We start from the raw sequence: 21,300 nt of genomic DNA, 5'->3' as shown, positions 1-21,300 counted from the left end.
TACACATAGCTTGATAGTTTTTGTATTAGTAATCTGCCTATTTTTAGTTGCCCCGCTTTCAGGCTGAGGAGCAGTCAGTGCAGTCTGCTGAAGTGTAGCTGTGAGTAAGATCCCTTTAAGAATCTTGCAAAACTCAGAAGTTAGGAAAATCTTGGATTTACTTGCAGCCTGTCAGAAATTGTTGCTTTGCCTTTGTGCAGTATTTGTGATACAATGCCATTTCTTGTGACTTGTGCCCTGATTTTGTTTGCTACCACAAGGAGTCTTTTGTTTCAAACAAAACCTTGCGGTTAATTTTCTGCTAGGTCTTTTCATGAAAAAGGAAGGTCATGGCTTATAGCATTTGCATTGTCACTGCAAAGGACTGTACAAACTGTTCCATGGACCAGAATGTCTCTGTGATTAATTTAATGCTGGCTACATGCTTTTTAAAGTAATATTTTCCTTTTTTCAGTTGCAGTGCCCTGCGTGTTGTTTAGACACTTTTGTAAGATGCAAATTGTGTATGTGGAGATGAATTTTAAAGTTACCACATCTTATGCTTCTGTAATTAACATGAAGTTAAGATCAAGTGTAAAGGCACACTGAATAATTAACATTTGTGCAATGATATTGCTGTGTTTTATACTATATTCCTTACAGCTGCTGCTAACATCAGTTTAGTAGTAAAATAGTGGAATATTTAAGTGAGACTTTAGTTTATTTGCAGTCTAATCTACAATTAGCAGTGGCAAATACCAATGCAGATTTTTATTTATTGCTCACCCACACAGTTTTTTGTATGATAAATATTTTCATATGTGGGCATAACACAGTTGTTTGACATTTTACAATTTGTCCTTTGTTTACATGCAGCGAGGAGTTATGGGCGAAGACGAGGTAATTCACTTCTGTTTGTTCCAGTACAATTAATCCTGATGGAGCTGTTACTGATCACTGTGATTAATTAATCCAGATTGTTGATTATAAGCGCTTATCTGCATGTTTCCTTAATACGGGGGAGATGGAGGGTGTGAGGGGTGCAGTCTGGATTGCTTTGATCATTGATCTCTTTTTTAGTTTGAATCTCTTCAAACTAAACTCTCTTTCAGAGCTTGAATTCCAAATCCCTTAATCAGTTAAAGCACTGTAGCTCTAATCGTAATTTTGTTCGTGCTAATGGTAACTGCTGCAGTTGTTGCCCCTTTAAACGTATACCGTTTGCTGGTTGTTCTAACTCATCTCCCTTTGCTTCTGTGTAAGTGATAGCGTATAGAGTAAAACCTACAAATATTTCATAAACTTAGGAAGAAATCTAGTGGATGGCCCTTGGAAACGGTAAATAGATTTTCATAGTATAAATCAATATATGTTCACTGACCCTAGAAAACCAGTACTGATTCAGCTATATGAGAAAGTCACCAGTGGTTGTTACAAAGACAAGGTAAAGTGTGCAGCAAATCATGAAGATCTTGATAGCTTCCAATATTCACAATATACACAGAATTTCTTGTCTGTCTGACTTGATCCCTGCATTGGTTCAAAAAGGGTTGGTTGCTCAGGAGCCCCATTTGAAAGAATAATAATGTAGACCACGTGTAATAGCACAATTGTCTTCGGAAAGTTTCTGGTAGATTTTGCTTAATCCTGTCATAAAGCAAAAAAAAAAAAAAAAAAAAAGTATTTAAAGGGGCTTATCCTTTTAATTCAGTCTTTGGGAGAAATTGGAAAGCCTAGAAAGTGACCTTTTTGCTTTCTTCAGATGAGAAGCATTTAAAAGTGGAGAGGAGGGAGAAAAGTGTTTGGAGTCAAATAGAGCGTGCTGCACCAAGTGTGGTAATCCATTGTCCTCAGTGTCATCTTAGCTCTCTGAGGAGCTGCAGTGCTTTTGGCAAACCTTTCCACACATTAAAGAAAAACTGATCTCACTGATAGCTCTTCAAAACATTTTCTGATGGTTTGATTTGTGATGGAAACAGAGCCTTAGATTCTTGTTGTACTTAGATTTTAACATTGGTCTGTGGGGAAAAAAATAAATTACTCTCAGGATTTCTCTTTTGAGGTTTCTTCCTATGTATTTGTAAATCAGAAATGGAATTATCTAAGAATTTTTTTGAGAAACATAAAAACTTAATTTTCATGGTCTGAAGAGATCATGGAATCATAAAATGGGTTGGGTTGGAAGGGACCTTAAAAATCATATAATTCCAACCCCCCTTCGATAGGTGGGAGAGGTACCTTCTGTAAGTATAAATTGTGTGTCTGTGTGCCTTTTGTTTGCTTGTTTAAAAAAAAGGGGGGGAAAGAAGAAGAAAAAAAGAAAGATGCTTTTGTGGCTGTATTGTAACCATCAAGTTAATTAGGATTGGCATATTTTTGATATAATGTTGTTATTTCTTCATATACACATAAGACCTGATCATTCTTCTTATAACTGCGAGTTTCATAACTTGAAACTCACATCAGCACTACTTAGCTGCCGCAGTCTTTTCCTTTTTGGGTCGTCATAGCATGGTCCTGTTCCTCTTATGTCTATATATATCATTTGCAAGAAGAATCTCCCTTGCTGCCTCTTCCAGCTGTGTTAACCTTCTGTTTGTCCATTGCTTTCTGACTTTGCTGCCCCATCGAACACAGGCTACGTGCTTCCAGTTTTCAAGGTGCTCTCCTGCTCCTGTTACCCAGCTGCTGAATGCCTCCTTGTGATTGGAAGCAGGGATGCCATCGCTTGCTTCCCACCACATTAGGATATTTCCAAACACATCACCATTTTTAATGGAAGGAAGGAGCACGCTGCAACTTCCTGTTTGCTGTGTTCGCCTCTATCAGATATGCACTTTAGACATCAACGTGAAATGCCACCATAAAGATATCACAGTCACTGCCTTTGATACGTAGTACAGTCCAGCGATCCTGCTTCTGTTTTGGGATCCACGTGATGATTGCATTTAGTTCCTTTCTATCATCTTGTGTTTTCATTCGGTGTTTTTGATGTACTGTATTTTTATAGTGGATTCAGATACCAGCTTAGGGCCTACAGGTGTTACTATCACAACATGGGGCATTAGTCATGACGTTTGCTCTCTCTTCCCCTCCAGCCATGTTTTTAAGCACTTGATCTCAGGTGGTCTCATGGAAATGAATGGCCTTACTACTGCTCTCATCTCTGGCTTACCTGCACAATTTCTGCAGGTGTCCCTAGGGGGCTTTCCTGAGGTGGGATAAAAGTTACAGGTTGCAGTACGAAGCACAGCTAAGATATTGTAGGCTCCAGTGTCAGGAGCCCACTGCTTCTGCCTATCCATTCACAGTGGGTGAACTTGGAATAAAGTGGGTATTTGAGGTGGAAAATGAACTTGTCTTGTCGCCCAAAAGTGTGCTAGGTTGTTTTTTTGGTTTTGCTTGCTTGCTTCTTTTGGTTTTGTAAGCAGCTGAATTCCAGAATGTCTTAAGTAATAAAGACTTAAAAAGCGAGAGAGAAGCAGAAAAATTGTATTTCAGAATAAATGCTAATATGGGGTATTTATTTTGCTTCAACAAAAAATTTTCTTTTTGGGCTTTTCTGTGGTTCATACTAACTTCTAAATTTGAAACTGTTATTAATCTTTGTTGCACTAAAGCAGTGAAAGTTTGAATAACCTGAATTCATAACCTGACCTTCGGGGTCTTCTGTTTTGGAGTTCTCTAAAATTTGCAAATTATGGAAGTGGTTATGTGTGTGAAAGTAGGACGGAAATACCATGTTTTCACTCCCCTTTGCCATCTATGTGTCAGTTTTGATCACTTTGCAATTGCAAAGGCGTCCTGTGGGCTTCTTGGATTTCACAGTTGCAACTAGCTTTTCAGTTTGAACATTCATTTCTACAGGGGGAGAGACATGGAAAAACAACCCCTGGAAAGCCTGGTTTGTCTTGTCCTCAGAAAAGGGTAACTGTAGTGTCGCTGCAGACTGCTACGTTAGGAACAACCAAGAGGCTTCCCTTTGCAACTGTTGTAAAATTGAGAGCCAGTATAAATCAGCATTGACTCGTTTTTCAAATGTTACATTATGCAGATTCATTAAAATTCTCTCCTGCTTCCAGAGAAACTGATCTGTTCTTGCATTATCAGAATCAGATAATTTCAAAAGAACAGAGAAATCATACCTATTTGAAATGTCCTACTGTGTATATATTTTTTTCATTTCCCTCAGGTCACTTAAAGTGTAATTTTTAGACATGCGGTAGTCATTCATGTGATAGAAGCTATCACTTTAACTTGAAGCTAAACCAAAGGCAAACTAATTAAATTCACTTAAGCAGCCCTTAATATGATCTCCTTCTATGTAAGACCCTCTATTTAAAAACAAATTATTATTATCTTACTTGATGCAGCAGAGTAATTTCAGTATAATGTAGCATGAGGTATTATGCTTACAGAGATGACAGTTTACAATCTGGAATTTCCTTTTTAAAGTTTTAACATATTTTTCATTATCTTAATTTTTCTTAAACTAATGTTTACTTTTCTAATTTCTTGTTGTTTTTATTTTCACTTTCCAGACTGCTATTCCCCCATTGCCCATTCTAAAATTACATAACTATGCACTGCCATAGAATTGTTTTAATATTTGTTGTTGTTTTTTTCTTTTTAAGGTCGTTCTTCCCTCTTCCCAATAGACGATGGTTTGCTGGACGATGGTCATAGTGATCAAGTCGGAGTGTTGAATTCACCTACCTGCTATTCAGGTCACCAGAATGGAGAGCGAATTGAGCGTTTTTCTCGGAAAGTATTTGTTGGAGGTCTTCCACCAGATATTGATGAAGGTGAGCTGCCCAAAAACTAAGCAAATGAAGTTTGGAGGGAGGGAAAAAGAGAAAAACCTAAATGAGGTACAGAAAATAAACCACCCAGCAAAATAATGTGGTGTAAAAAACAACTACAGTTGTTGTTGTTTTGTTTTTAATGAGATGGGTATGTCAATGGGTATGTTACACTTAGTATCACTTGATGTCATCCATTCCTTTTGATTTTGAGAAGATTTATTCATTTCTGATTCCCCACTTGTGGATTGCAGAGTTCCATGTGATGCCTGGAATATGTTGCTTATGCTTACCTTGCAGTGGTATGAGGAATGCATATTCCTTTCATATACAGCTGAGCCCTTCATAGCGTCCTCTACCTCTGCTTTTTCATCTATTCACAGGAAATGCCTATTAGTAATTGAATTTCAAATTCTATTTTACCTGAGCATCTCAGAAGTGGTTTAGAAAGGTTAATGTTATTCCTGTTCCTAAATAGAGAAACTAAGGCAGAGGAAGGTCAAGTGGCAGAGCTCTGTGTGATGCATTGAATACAGAAGATACCAGGGAAGTTCAGATTATTATGTGATGCAATTGGAATTGCTTTGTATAATAGTGCTGATTTGAAGTAATCATGCTGTACAATACTAGGTTTCTCCTGTGCAGATAAATTTAAATTTTGTGGTAGCTTTGTAATGTAAACAGAAGTCCGTTCACAAGGTTCGTTGTAATCCTAGACTACCTTGCATACCAAATAAGCTGACTGTGGTTAATTATCTTTCAGACATGGGGAGACCATATTTTGGTTTCATCTTCATGACAATGCTCTCCAGAAACATACTAAATGATTTCTTTTAATATACTTCATCTTTTCTGGTGCCCTTTAACTTCAAACTCAAAAGTGCACTGTTGCTTTTATTACAAATGCTAAACAAAGACACATGGAGATACCTTTTCTTTCTTTCCTGTTTATATGCTGATGACAGGATGCAACCCAAGCAAATAAAGTGTATTTATGTTTGATGAGTTACTGCTCTTGTAGAGTGCAGGGTCCTGTTATTGTTTCTCGTGACCAAGATTCTTGCAGGCAATGGGAGAAAGCAGCAGCTGGTGTAAAAAGACATCACGCAGGGGCATAGTAGATCCTGCAACAGGCCTGTTCATGGTTATATTGGAAGCATTGCTAAATAGGTGATTTTAAGTCTCTCTGCACGGTATCTGCTGGAAAGTACTATCATGCTAATTGTGGTACTTATTATATGAATATCTGCCTACAAAGGTCTGGAATGTAGATCACTAAACAATAAATTATTTTGATTGTATTCAAACCAGATCCTGAATATCAAAAGGTAACACACCAGTTTTCACCACTGCTTTCAGTTGTCCACATCCTTCTGAAATCACCTGTTGCTAGGCAATAAAAAAAAAAAAAATGTAAGCGTAAAATCACCGTAAACATTTTGGGTAAATACTAACACTTGGAAGATGTATCTCAGTTTTTTGCTTCTCTTTTTCCATGGAACGTTAGCCTTTGCTAGAAACCAAGATCTTCATTTGATAGTACTTTTTCAGTTAGTTATATTGTTGATTTTAATTTCAACTGTTGTACCTGTTTTCAGATGAAATTACTGCTAGCTTCAGACGATTTGGACCCTTGGTAGTAGACTGGCCTCACAAAGCAGAAAGCAAGTCCTATTTTCCACCAAAAGGTAAGAGAGTTGGAAGGTTTTGACCAGTCACTGAGTGCAATTCTTAATCTGGGAAGCTATCTCATCTTTTTCCAAAGGGTATAGTTTGCAATCCCTGTGAACAATTCTACAGTTTCAGTGCATGTTCAGACAAGGTTTCTTTACATACCAAGTATAAAAGAGAATTGTTTTAGTACTGTGCTAAATTACATCAGTGTAATGTAGTTGTACGTGTCATTAATTCTAAGGTCTGTGTTTGCATTTCTAATTCCTAAAACTGGAATTTGAACAAATTTTAACACTAAATCATAGATAAAAATTGTTCTAGAAAGTTGCAGACAGTATTCAGGAGGATGTATTTGAGTATATTATCAAAATACTCAATTTTATTTCAATTTAAAGATGGGAACTTTCCATTGAAACGCTAATTATCTTTATTGAGAACTGGATAAATATTGATTTTAGCTATTTTTAGTATTGCTTTTTAAGTGATATTCAAAATCTAATATAAATGTTCGACAAACTATTCTGTACATTTAAGTAATCTAAATTATGTAGCTTATCTCTGTACAGGTACGCTCATGTAGTAGTACATATTACTTTATATGTATTTTATATGCAAAAGTCTGATCCAGAGGTTATTCATTTTGTAGCAAATGCAGCCATTCTTTTCTTCCATGGAAGTAACAAATATAGGCACATAATAAGCTACTCTATGAAATCTAAATTCTATAAACTGATTCTTCAGTTATTTATCTGACCATCTATGCTGTCAAAGAAGACAGGGATATTGTCCCAGATCATCACCTGAAGAGCAGGGAAAGGAATTGAATGTACTTGAATAGTTCTTATGAACACTATATGGAAATTCAAACACGAAGAGACTTTGGCTTTTTTGATTGTCAGCCTGATGTCCAAAGCTACTGTCTAATTAAATTTAACTATCCTAAGGAGTGCATCTCTGTTTGTAATTTACCAAGAGAAATTCTTGAGGAACTGAGGGAGAGGCAACTTGCAGAGTTTTTGATGAATATATCAAAGAGGGAAGGTGTAATATATTCTTCACTGGAAGGAATGAGTTCTAGCAATAATTTCCAAGGAGATAGTCGTGTCTCAGAATCTGAACATCTTAAGGATACATTTCCAGACTTCCTTGTTTAATAAAGCTCTTCGTATAGTTGGAAAATGTATTATTACCATGGTAAATGTATATATTTGTGTATATTTTAAGCAGAGCTTCTTAAAAGCAGAGAATGTAGATTAAAGCTGATTTAATTTAAATTAGTCTGTTGATGTAATTAATTCAGAAACACATACAAAGCGTTGATTCCACGTGATTAACTGATCCTTATTTGAAATTTGATAATTATTAAAACTTTAGTTAATTATCAGTTTACTACAGTATTCAGCATTGCTTTGTAATGTGACATAGCCTGGCACATTTAAAATACAGTGTAGGTTACTCTTTGTAGATACACTGGAAATATAATTTACTATTAACTGTTGAACTGTGTTTATATTTGGTTCTTTCACTGCAACAGATAGGAGCTGTGATTATTTTGCTATAAAATATAGAAATTTGTCTTGCGTATTTGAGTGTTACTTGTTCAGGCAAGAACTGTATATATATATATATTTAATAAGATGTCTAAAACTGCTAAAAATAGGCTAAACGCTAAGAAATCTTTGAGCCTGACCAGTAATTACCAATATAAGCAACATATATTAGCAGAAGGACTTCATTTTTTTCTACTTTTAATCTTCAATGATTAGTTTATTACTCTGCATGGAGCTAATTTAGTGTATATCTAATTTTGTCCAGTCTCGTTAGATATTTGAAATAGTATTACTCTCCAAAGACATCTCAGCATTATCTGGTTCCGGGCTATTCTACACAATAGTGTTCTCTCCGGTGAAGAGATGCAGCCTGTTTTTTTGTTGGTGGTTTGTTTTGTGTTTTTTGTTTGTTTGTTTGTTTTAATATTCTTATTAAGTTTTCCAAGCTGTGCTTCCTTCCAGGCTCTCTGCTTATGTGAAGGCCAAGTTAATAACAAATATTTCTTTGCTTGAAGAAATACAAAAAGTGTACTGATCTGTCAAGGCTGGTTGCCTCCTGAGAAACACTGACTGCCTTTTCTTAACTAATTACATTTTGTCTTGGTTCACCATAAAATTAGGCCTGAAGAAAGCAGGAATTTAAAACACTTTACACTAACGTTAGAAGGAAACTCCTTTGTGAAGCAGAAAAAAAAATGATTATGTTGAGATCAAAGTACAAAGTCAGTAAGTGATCTGCCAGCAGTAGTCAGGAATTTCTTCCCTTCTATCTTGTCACTGTTTATCATAACTCCTGTTATTGGTCAGTTGGCAAATAGACTGGTTGAAAAAGTTCTGTTTCTAGTTTAAGGAGCAAAACCCTAGGTCCATCCGTGTTCTGTTGAACTTGCTATCAGCTTATTCAATGTCCCTGGGTAGGACTGAGCCATGTACTCAGGCTAGTAGCTGTAGGTGTCTTCATGTGTGATCAGTGTCTGAGCTTCCTTTAATCAATGGAAATCTTGCCAATAGAGTCACGGGAGTATAGAGGGCTATTCAGGTCGCTGTAACATAAGTACATTGTGCTCAATTCATTTACCCAAACCAAGGATATCAAAAAGATTTACACAGGGCTGGCAAATGTGGAGCGGTACCTACTGAAGCCCCACGACGCTGGGGAGCAGCAGCTGGAGGTTAGGCAAAGTACTGCAGGGGATAAATCATGCCAGACACCTCTGTGTCCCACTGGGTCAGCTGAGTCACTGCTCAGACACCCCTGAATGCGTTAACTGGGTCTCTGCTGCCAGCAGGAGGAGCTTTCTGCAGTGACTGTAGAAATATGGAAATAGGGGTTTGGATCTTGACGTGAATCTACGCCACCACCCCCTTATTGGAAAGTGCCTTTGCTAATAGCTGCATTGCACCTGTGTCAGCCTGCACTTTCTTCAAGTGTAATTTGGAGTCAACTCTCAATCAGAGATGACTAAACTGCATAAAATATTTATGCTTTAAAGATGAATTAATATGGTGATGAGATCTCTTTAAAAAGGAGTAGATTAGAATTCATGTATCTTCCCAAATGTGAGTTGTTCCCATCATCAAATGTAGTTGTCAGTATTAACCTGTAGCTTGTGCTGATTTTTTCTGTTTTGAGCTATGGCACTAGCACTGTGTGGGCAGGAATTGCACGGGCACTAAGGCCCTTAACTCTCCTCTGGGATGAGTCTGTTGGAACAATAGGACCCAACTGTACAACAAAATACAGTTCTACTGGCTCGTATGGACAGTGCCATGCTGCTGTGTTTTGTTTTGTTCTAATTCTTAAGAAAGTTTGGTAATACAGCTAGGATTCTTCAAATTTATCTGAAGGGTTTACTATTTCCAGTATCTTCAGATATCAGGGAATGTTGTTCTACAGCCGGTTGTAATCTCCAGAAAGATTTCTGTGTTTTTTGAGGTAATCTTCTGGAGATGGCATTATCAAAGTCACCCCTACCAGTTCCCTTTGGAAGCAGCAGTATAAGTAACCCTTCCATCAGAATGCAGAGGAATGTAGTCAACGGTTAGCTTAACACTAACAGGAGTTACCAGAACTTTGCCTGCCACAAAAGGCGTACATGCTGGTACACACGAACAAGACATTTTTATAAGACTTGTTTCATCTAATACTTTTCACTTGCAAACCATGTACAAACCATACAATCTGTCTCAGCAAGTAATACCCGATCATGACCTGCTACTGTCAGTGTACACATGACCCAAAGGCATGAAGCAGCTTCCTTCAAAAAATCCTATTAGAGCAGCTTTTCCATTGTAAACAGCCTCACGTTGCTATTGGATATGAAGCCGTTAGTTATATGGCAGATGTGGTAAGAAAAACAAGAAACTAGAGAGTTAAGCTGTTCTATAGTAAAGCACTCCTTACTCTTCACCCTACCTCCCTACCATGTTTCTCAGTTACTACCTATACTTCCTATCCCACGTAGCAATTGTAGTTCAGTACTACTACAAAACCCTTCTCATCATACCTATATGCACGTGACTTTTGCAGACATTTAACATACACAGTAGTTCCTGAGTTAAAGATGTTGGGGGAAAAATAATTCAATGAAGGCATATGATAAGAAAGCAGAAAGAGGTGAGAATTAAGTTTGTGCCATAGAGTCGTTGGCATCTGGTAGCTGTAGGAAGAAGAGTCCTAATTTCCTAATTTATGATACCTAAATGAAGTACCTAAGAGTGTAATTTCCCTTTGCACGCTCTTTCTAGTTAATTAATAGAGAGCCTGGATGTCTGGGCATCTGTGGTGTTCTTTGCAGAAGTCTGGCTAACATATAATTGATTTGTGCCCGGAAATGTGCCCTGGTACGGGGCAAGTGACAAAGAGTGGTTTGTATGCAGTCTGCAAGCCTAGGCTGCCTTCTCTGGGAGGGATTGGCTGTGGCTGTGTATGTCCAGAAATGCTGGACCTGGAATAAATTATATTCTATAGCCAGGTTTCTTCACCAGGAGAACTAGTTACTTTATTCCAGACTGTACCTGGGGGCAAACTAAAATGCCTTTTAAGTCATTGAAGGACTAGAGCTGTGCAGCAAAACTACAGCCAGACCAGTTTGGTACTGCAGGTTTCTCCATGTCTTCAAAAGGAGAATAGAACACCTAAGTTAATGACACAAGCCTCTCTGTTGCTTAAAATTAAGTGGGGTAAACCCAGACTTGTTTGCAGATAGTGTTGAGAAAGAAGTATTAATGTATAGCTCTGCTTTTGCTTTCCTTGCTTTTATTTCAGGTGTGGTAGGATATAGTAATCATAATTGTTCCCTCATCAAGTTGCTGTTGGAATTGTTTATCTTCTCACGAGCCCGCAGCTAAGCATATTAATAGCTTTACACATGCAGATGTAGGTCATCTGGGGACACTGACTATATTCATGTGTCAGGAGTTATATGGCAGTAACCTTGATATGCTTTAGGATAAAGACTGATGAAAAATCAGCTCCCAGCAAATTACTTTATGCACTTCTGGCTGTGAGTCTTTGTATGATGTCCGTTCAGCCCTCACCTTGGTTAATCAAGTTTTTGTGCTCCCATCACTCTTGTCCTGGCTCTTCATTCAAACAGGAATGAGCTCACCTGGCTTTTGCACAAGTGAGGAGAGTTATGTGGGTCTGGTATCACTTACCCGTGCCAGTCTGCACACACCCTGATTCAGTGAGTGAATTCTACATGGGCAATCTGTGAATTGTAAACTGAAAGATAAATACTGAAAGATATCCCCATTAAACAGAAATTTTGAGTCTAAGTAATTACTGGTTAAGCTCAATTTAAACAGATTTTTCATTGCTGAACAATATTTTTTAATGATAGTGGATTTCACCTGGAAATGCTTCAGCCAGAGCTCAAAGATTCCCAACAGAATTGTTTAAGAAACTAGCTAAGATGTACATGAAAGCATAGCATACACACAGCCTTGTCATGTGTCCCTTGTAGGCAGCTGTGATGGGACCATGGTATGAGGGATAAGAGAATCAGGTGTGGGTTATTAGAAACACCAGCATATGCCTTTACAGCTTTTTATTTAAATCCTACTTTTGCTCCCATATATTTATATCCAGTTGTACATTAGTTTCTCTGAACTTATATTTATCTTAACACAGTGATTCATTAATGCTCATCAAGATGCACCCTGCTCTGGTTTTGCCTTGACCTACGCTGTTTACAGTATGGAATTGCCAGGGATTAAGCAGTGCCTCTCAGAAAATCAGCATCATTTCCAGAAGGCTTGGTAAAGTAGCTCCTGCCAAGTCCACCCTAGAGCAGGTGCTTCAGCATTTATTTTTCCATCCAAGTAATAAAACATAACTCGTGAAAATTCCACGCTTGCTAGTAACATCAGAAAAAAGTAGGATTTATGGTCCTTTTTAAGTCCATCTTAGTATACAACCCTAATTGCACTGCAGGGCACCTGTAAAGCAACACATTTTGTATGTATCGTTACACTGTAGCCATTAAAACATTCTAATGTGTGAGGTTCTTTGCTTGCCTGACTGTTTTTACTGTAGCATCAAATAAGCATTTTAATTCCTATTTTTGCAGTGTTTAGGAGGCTTGCTGGGTCACTTATGTAACAAAGTACTTTGATCTAATCTCTAGAATAGAGATTAGTTCTTTGTGCCAAGTCGGATTTTCATTGTATAATGTCTGTTGCTGCCAATGAATGATGCTCAGCATAAACTTCCAGTATGTGATAGAGCAGAAATGTTTGCTTTTATTTGATTATTAGTCTCTTTTGACAGTTTTTTTTTAAGGATAGAAGTATTTGCCTGGAGTTCTACTGATTACATCAAGTTAGCGCATAGGTGAAGATGACGACTAATATCAAAGAATTGATTTCACTTTTTTTTACATTTGGAGTAAGCACATTTGGTTGGAGAAGTCACTGGCAAAGATGATTAAGAAAAGATGAGAAAAAAAAAAGATCTTTTTCTTTTTCATTTTCTCTTCACCCCAGGTTATGCATTCCTCCTGTTCCAAGAAGAGAGTTCTGTCCAGGCACTGATTGACGCCTGCATTGAAGAAGATGGAAAGCTCTATCTATGTGTTTCCAGTCCTACTATCAAGGACAAGCCAGTAAGTAAACAGTAGATGGCCTGCAGGCTATGGCTGCCATCTGTCTAAAGCTGCATTTGAAATGACAATGATGAAAATAATCAAAAGCAAACTTCCATTGGCAGCACTCAACATCTGGAACAGTCATGATTTTAAAACTGTAGTGTTTTGAATTAATAGGATTAAAACAGAGCATCCAGACATGCTCAGCTAATAGGATTATTTGACTGTTAACAGTTTATATAGGCTGATGAACAAATACCCACAATGTAGTGAAACTTAGGATAGCACACCATTTTCTTTAATAAACCATATAAATATACCATTTGTATTTAATAGGTTCAGATCCGTCCCTGGAATCTAAGTGATAGTGACTTTGTGATGGACGGTTCCCAGCCACTTGATCCTCGAAAAACAATTTTTGTTGGAGGAGTCCCTCGACCATTAAGAGCTGGTGCGTATAAATTGTGACTGTTTTTAAAAGTGGGAGATTATTGGAAATAATTTGAATCATGCATAATTGCATATAAATACATATAGATAGTTATAGGTATGTAGATATAAAAATAGAAGACTCCCTTGATAGTTATAACCATAGTACAGTATTAATTGTTTTCATCTGGCATTGCGCACAAATTACTGTTCATCTTTTAGATGTACTGGAAGCTGCTACATGTCTAAAGCTGTAGAAAATACATTCATCTTATTAGCAGAAGTGCTATTTTTTTGTTTTTAAAATAATGCTATGACCATGGTCCCTGAGTGGAGCTCTATTTGTACTTACTTGATATTGTACATTAGCTACTCTTCTGCTACTATCAGGTTGCAGTTACTGTGGCTACCATGGATAAGGATATAGGTAATAACATAGGTAATGAGTAAGAAACAAAGGGAAAAAGGAAGAAATTCAGACAGCTAGGACGGTTGGTATGTCACAACGCTATGCAAGACTGTGGGACTCTTTCTAGACTCTTGTTGAACTGCATGGAGAAAAATGTAGGTATTTCTGTTGCTGTGAAATGGTTGATCTGCAGCCTTGACAGTTTGCTTTGTGAGACTGACTGCAGTAGATTTTTACAGTATTTAAGGAGGCCTTCTAGTAAGTAGGTTAAAGTGAATGTTGGAAGTTGAAGCAATAGCATACAGCATTTCAAATCCCAGTTTCTTTTAGAATGACTTCTGGACTTCATTAGTCTTCCATAGCTTGTACCAAGCTGTATTCTAACAGAAAAAATGAGCTTTCAGATAGGAGGTGCAAGAAAATCAAGTGATAGTGCAAATTTTGGGGTATAAAGAATTCTAATTTTTTATATCTTTGACCCACAATACTAAAGCTTTTCTGTTATTTCACTCTTAAGACTATGCCTTTGACTGTATTACAAGCTCTGTAAATGAGCACAAACATAATATATTCCAACTGCACATGAATTTTCTGTAAATTCAGTCCAAATACTCCAGATTATTTTGCCGAATGTCTGTGGTAAATTTAATGGGCACATTCTTATGTTTAGCTTTACAGTCCCCTGTATATGTGAAAATGAAACCTGTGAAATAAGAATCATGCCTTCAGAAAAGCAGTTAAACTTCAATAGACTTTTCAAAAAAATATTGAAAATCAATGGCTGCCGACAACTTTATATCCTAATACAGAGGATACTAATTCTGAAAAAAATATTTTCCACCTAAATGAATTGTAAAACTGAATTCAGTGTAAAATAATACTAGAGATTTGGTAAAACATTTATTTGGAAAATTTGAGAATTTTGGTTCTATGAACTTGGGTTTCTGTTATGTGTCACACTGTGGAGATTAAGCTCTGCATGGCTGCTGAAAAGATGCTAACTACATCTTTAAATTCAAGCAGGACATAGAGCATGTGGACAGCCAGAGAACAAGGACCAAGGAATTCGTGGCATGTGGATCTATTTTACGAAGCTTGCATTCCATGCCTGCCCAAAAAGTCTTTTGCTGTAATCCCTTGAAGAAAACTGCCCTGGAATTTCAGTTCCAGGTTACCAAGGACTGCAAGGGCTTACATTTCCATTGTTCCTTGGGTGTATTTAGCCACAGCATGAAAGATCTGTCTGCTGAGTACTTCATAACTTAATTCATATATTTTCCTATTTCTTGTTATTACTGTTACATAGGTTGTTGCAGAATTAATTAATAAAAATAACTTTTCTAGTATTTCTATATACAAGCAACTATTTAAAGTTTGTACAGTAAGAGCAATTTAAGTGGATGTTATTTTGTTTCCTAATAGTGGAATTGGCTATGATCATGGACCGTCTGTATGGTGGAGTTTGTTACGCAGGAATTGATACTGACCCTGAGCTGAAATACCCAAAAGGTGCTGGACGTGTTGCTTTTTCCAATCAGCAGAGTTACATTGCTGCCATCAGTGCTCGGTTTGTTCAACTTCAGCATGGCGATATAGATAAACGAGTAAGTTATACAGAATTTGTTTGCTTGATTGGTTTTATATATGTGAGAGCTCTCAGGGTGCGGTAACGTTGCATTCTGATTGGCTTTTATGCCAGCTCCTACATGTCTTTTAGTATTCCTGTAGCTCCACAGGTTCCAAGAGTTAAACCGTGAATGCCCCTGAACAAACAACACGCATTCCACGAAGCAGCAGTTTGTTCCTTGGACATATGTTAGGCCATATGTTCTTTCCATTCTGACGTTCCTGGTTTTGTTGTGCGTGGGCAAAGGATTTGAAAATCTTTTTCCATCCCTTATTCTAATGAAACCAAATACTGTGATAATTCCTCTGTCATTTGTAGGAAACTCTGTTTTTCATTGGTTTCGGAGTAGGTTTAGTTTGCAGCTGCCATTAATTTCAGCCATAATTATCAGTGCTCAGCACTTTGGAAAATCAATCAGACTTGACACTTAAAATGTGAAATGCCTTATCCTTTCTGTTAAAGAGTGTCTTGAGTACTTACCAACATGTGCTTCTGGTTGCTATAGATGCTTATTGCTAGCTAAAACAAAACTAACTTCTAAGAAGACTAGTCCACCTCGTTGCTCTTAATTAGAAGTATGAGAGTAGCAAAGAAGACTGACATCTAGATTATGTCAGTTTTAAGTGTCACTAGTTCGGGTGTCAAGAGCTTCAGAGGTAGTCAGTGGTATTAATAGGTGTTCTGTTTAAAAAGAAAGAAAGTGTCTTAGAGGAGGAAGGATTGAGTAAGTAGTTCAAGGTCCAGTCTCCTCTACAGATCAAAGACATAGGAAGAAAGTAGTACAGTTAACTAAAGTCTGCTGTAGGGAGGTGGCATGTGGCTTCTCTCCTTTCAGACAGGCAGAGCAATACAGCTTTACATGTGTCTCAGGTACCAGTTGCCTACTGAGCTGAAATCCCCAAGCATGATCCTTTCCAGAGGATGAGCGGGTCTGAACATGGATGGTCTTCACATCCTGTATTGGCTGTATTTTGCTGGTGGGACTGCTGGTGTTCTTGTGACTTACAGCTGTGTTTGGCTAATAGTTCTAACTTTTCAGTAGTTGCATAACAGGAAAAATGCCCATTATTAAAGCAGCAGGCATCTGCAGCAGGCCACTTGGAATATGGAAAATTAATTAGATTTTGAAAAAATCTACCCTAAGAGTTATTAGAGTTCATAAGCATGGAATTTGAGTTATATCCATGAGACCTAATTTATGCAAACAGCAATTAAATATTTGAAGTTAAACTCCAGTCACTATTACACCCTTGCCCCACTCCAAAATAAGCTCTACCCCAAGTATAAGTAGTATCTGGAGATGGCTTTCTCTGTAAGTATCTAAATGCTCATAGCTTTTTTAATTGTTATGATACGTGGATTCATGATCTTTTCTAATTCTTGAAAACTATTTTTTTTTAGCCACTAGTTCCTTAGGCTCTATAATTCAGGCATCTTTGTTACCTTCCTTGATGTTTCTTCCTTCAAAATATGTCTGCTGTTCCTGAGGTGCTTTATTTGCAATATACAGCAAAGCCAAATATAAATATTTTAACAAATTTGTCTTTAAACCTTGTCATGATGGAGAGGGTTTATGAACTGTTCTGTTCATTTGCCAGAGGTTTTTTCAATCTTGTTATTTTTAAAGGATTTTCTCTATATCTAAATCATATGTTCAGTCCTGTTATTTATATACCTATTTATATAGCTCTGTTACATACATTAATAAAAAAAACATTTTACAAATGCAGGAGGCAGTCCTACTTCAGGTTCTGCCTTCATCTGAGATATGAAGACGTGCTGTCCGGTTAAGCAATACCTTACACGTTTCAGTACAATCTTGCCGGCAGACCATTCTACACTTCACCTTAGTGCAGCCTTTCTATGGCCAGTTGTATCCAGTTTCTGTAGATCTGCTGTCTTTCCACATTTTTTTCATAACTTGTTTTATCTGTGTAAAAGTCATTTTTTTCATGGTTAAATTTTTTGCAACGCCCCTGTTTATCCTTCTGAGCTTCAGTTGAACGGATTTATAGCATTTTTTAGCATATAACTTTTCCTACCTTAATAGGAAAACTTATTGTCACGATGACTTTACAGACATTGTCTGTGATCTTAACTTCTTCCCTACCTATGTATTCTTCAGCTTCTCTCCAGTCCTTTTGATGCAGATATGTTTAGTTTCTCTAACAGATGTTTTTCTTCAGCAAAGTGCTCCTCATCCTGTTCCATCATATATGAAAGCTCAGCTCCAAACATTTCATTGAAACTCATTTGGCCTTTCAGCTCCAAACAGTTCTTTTAAGCATTGTTAACTTTCATATGCCAGCAGTCTCCATCCACTTCATGTGATATTTCCATTCCCCAAAACATGTGTCTAATACATTTGAAATCGTCTTCATACCAAAATGGGTGCATCAATGCACCAACGTGTGCAATTCGCGGTGTTTCATGCTTTCAGCAATTTTGAACCACAGTCAGAACTAGTGCATAAAGTACCTGGTTTTTGGAAAGTTTGAGTAACTTCTGATAAGGAAGGTCGTCGTAGCGAAGCAATAAGTAGAGTTTGTACTGAATATCTAGTACTGGAAGAAGCATACTCTTTTTTTCAGAGGTGTATGTGCTTGACATGTCAAGTATGCATCTACTTCTGAAGCTGGGAACATAAAGATTACTCTTTTGCAAAACCTTTGGGTGGTGGGTAGCTGTAGTTTGTAGCTCTGGAAATAACATAGAAAAATGTCATTTTATTTTGAAGTTCTTTCTATTTCAAACATATTCTGTCTGAGTATGGTACATAAACTCTATGTGTAGGATTCTTCTCAAGTAATAGTAAGTATCTCAGATAAAATCCTCATACAGTGATGAGTTTTAGTATAAATTGGAATACCTCTTTGCCAACAAAAGTCAGAAAATACTGTCTTTAAAAAAGAGTAAGGAAAATGTGGAAGACAACAATACATTCCTTAACAATGGAGTCAACTCATCTTGTGTTTTATTATGAAGTTCTTCTTCCTGTTTGAGCGCAGTCTGTAACAGTTCAGTTATGCAGAGACATAATGCAAATTTACCACTGGACTCCTGCCACTTTTCCACTCTGGCAGTAGGATGAGTTTGGGAAAAAGAAGCTGTGTAAGACAGGTGTTTCTAGCAGTCTGTAGACATGCAAAATGGTCTTTCAAAAATATTTTCAGAATCATGTCAAATGCAAATTCCTATACAGCTCAAAGCCACAAGAAGGAAAAGCTACAGATGACCAAGATCTGAAGCTCCAAATTTGACCACATATTGACTGTATTTGAAATTGGGAGTGAAATTACAGAGGACAGGAGTGCTAGAAGATCTATATTCCAGCCTGCTGAATGTACTTTTAACTTGCACGCAAGGGTAGTGCATGCAGAGGCTTCTCCTTGCCTTTCTTTTTTTTTTTTAAAAAAAAAAAAAAAAAAGTATAAATGGTTACATTCTTTTATGTTTATTATTTTCTAAACAGCATAAAATTGGGTTTCATTTTGGGTTATATTTGGGAACTGATGAGATTAGTTTGGAGAGCTTGGGACTTGCTGGTTTATTTTCTACACATACTTCTATTTTATCATTTGCCAAGAGTATCTTTCCAGAGTAAATGAAGTGGAGGTTTTGACGCAGACATTAATTACATATTTAGTGTATTTCTATAGGTCCACCTTGAATTGTTTAGTTTTCTGGTGTGGATAGATCATTTAGCTGATAAATGGCAAACAGTAATGAAAAACAGTGAATTAAATAAAGACATAAATGTAGCTGATTTCAGACCTTTTTTTCTGGCAAAGCAGCAAAACCTGAACACACTCAAATATCTTTCATCAGGAATAATAGCTATTAACTGGAATTGTTTCTGTTTTACTCTAACAGGTGGAGGTAAAGCCATATGTGTTGGATGACCAGATGTGTGACGAATGCCAGGGTGCACGATGTGGTGGAAAGTTTGCTCCTTTCTTCTGTGCCAATGTCACTTGCCTGCAGTATTACTGTGAGTTTTGTTGGGCAAATATCCACTCCCGTGCAGGACGTGAATTCCATAAGCCATTGGTAAAGGAGGGGGCTGACCGCCCACGTCAGATCCACTTCCGCTGGAATTAAACATGGTGAACCAGCATCTACATAAGGAAAGAAGGGTGCATGTGGCTTACTGTGTTTGAAGATACTGACATGCAGAAGAAATAAGTGCATTCTTCTGCTTTTCACCCCAGCTATCAATACATGCATCTTTATCAGCAGCCAAAACACTACAAGCCTCTTGTTTTTCACCAAAACCCTACATCTCAGGCTTACTAATTTTTGTGATATTTTCATGTTAAAATAAAATGTTTTTTTGTATTTTCTCCAAGTTATTTTTATATGTAAAGTTAAAACTAGATATGAGAATGTTTTTGCGTAGGGGCACACAGTCTGCTGCTATATTTAGTGGGTGAAGCGTGCACTTATTTCTAAACATGGGTTTTTAACTTCAAGATCTGCCCCAGTAATTTACCAAAGGTAGCAAAATAGTGAAGATGGAATATGTCTGCTACAAAAAGCTTATTTTTATTGTTGTTGCTATTTTCAGTGTATACATAAACTAAAAATTAGGGTTGATTTTTTGCTCTCCATTTTGACTTGCAAGAAATAATACCTCAAGATAATCTGATTTATTAGCTATTTTTAAACATTTTTAATCACAAGCTGTATTAGCTTTGCTGCTATATAGGTGTTATGTGTAATGCCACCTATTAATACGGGATTGAAACGTTTAAGACACACTGCATTACAGATAAAATGCAGGCAGCACAATATGGCTTAAACTGCCATAGTTTTAGAATGTGAAAAAATTGCATGTTTACTTACCTGTATAAACCATATGCATGCACTAGAACTATTAATTAACAAGAGGTGAGTTATTGCAAATGTTCAAAAAAAAGGCTCTCTTGAAACTAGGTAGCATGAGCAAATTTACAAAATTTGTTACAAAAAAAAAAAAAAACAAACTTGCATGCATTATTGTGACTGAAGTAAAAAAATGTCCTACATGTGTACAATATGCAAATTAGTTTTAGACTAGAAAGTGCAGCCATTTTGTGACCTGGTCAGTAGTGGAATTCAATTTTATGCAGACTGGATGTAATACTGTAATCCCTGTGCAATTTTGTGATGTGTGCTTCTACTTAATGTGGCGTGTTGTAGTATAGATACAAGTTTGAGTAAAAAGCTAGCGTTTAAAAAATTCTTTTCAACCCCCTTGATTGTTCATGGTTAAGATTTCCTCTACAAACCAAAGATGGCCAGCACACTGCTAACCAGTCACCAAATGTGAAACCCATGACAAATGCATACGAAAATATATAAGAATGCGTAATGCTTTAGAAATTTAATCCAAGTAAAGTCAAAATGGAGAAGGTGTAATATACAGACGGCTAGTTGCATAACGAACTAAATTTTACCTTTAAGACAACAGTGAAATTTGGCTTAAAATCTTGCTTACATGTTTGACCTGTGTGCGTTGTGGTCTTCTGTCAAACTGGGGTCACTGTTGCATGAAAAGTAGCTACTTGACAGTCAAGGATAGTGTTTTTTAGTTTAATGAAGGAGTTCTAGTAACGACATTGCTTGCAGATTTTGAGAAACATAGTTACGACAGAGGCAATATTTACCTGAACACTAAAAGGAAATCATAGCAGTGTTTTTGTCTATCTCAGAGCATTCTTAATGCAACTAGCCCCGACTTTTTAATGGAACAAACAGT

The 21,300-nt window shown here is 37.0% G+C and overlaps 1 protein-coding gene across 2 annotated transcripts in view; it reads left to right on the top strand.

The window, feature by feature from the left end:
• Positions 1–21,300, top strand: part of CPEB2 (cytoplasmic polyadenylation element binding protein 2) — a 76,269-nt gene that overhangs the window by 52,864 nt on the left and 2,105 nt on the right. The window contains exons 7-13 of one of the 2 annotated variants that reach the window (XM_035324287.1): positions 856–879; positions 4,614–4,784; positions 6,380–6,469; positions 12,995–13,113; positions 13,432–13,546; positions 15,356–15,537; positions 19,434–21,300. The exon at positions 19,434–21,300 is cut by the window's right edge and continues 2,105 nt beyond it. In XM_035324287.1, coding sequence (XP_035180178.1) covers positions 856–879; positions 4,614–4,784; positions 6,380–6,469; positions 12,995–13,113; positions 13,432–13,546; positions 15,356–15,537; positions 19,434–19,661 — 929 coding nt within the window. In that variant the 3' untranslated portion in view covers positions 19,662–21,300. The remainder of the gene's footprint in view (positions 1–855; positions 880–4,613; positions 4,785–6,379; positions 6,470–12,994; positions 13,114–13,431; positions 13,547–15,355; positions 15,538–19,433) is intronic. The other variant, XM_035324288.1, reaches the window with a different exon arrangement.

The sequence above is a fragment of the Oxyura jamaicensis genome, chromosome 4, assembly GCF_011077185.1.
Source record: "Oxyura jamaicensis isolate SHBP4307 breed ruddy duck chromosome 4, BPBGC_Ojam_1.0, whole genome shotgun sequence".
Taxonomy (NCBI): domain Eukaryota; kingdom Metazoa; phylum Chordata; class Aves; order Anseriformes; family Anatidae; genus Oxyura; species Oxyura jamaicensis.
Note: the sequence above shows the minus strand (reverse complement) of the source record. Positions and strands in the feature narration are given on the sequence as shown.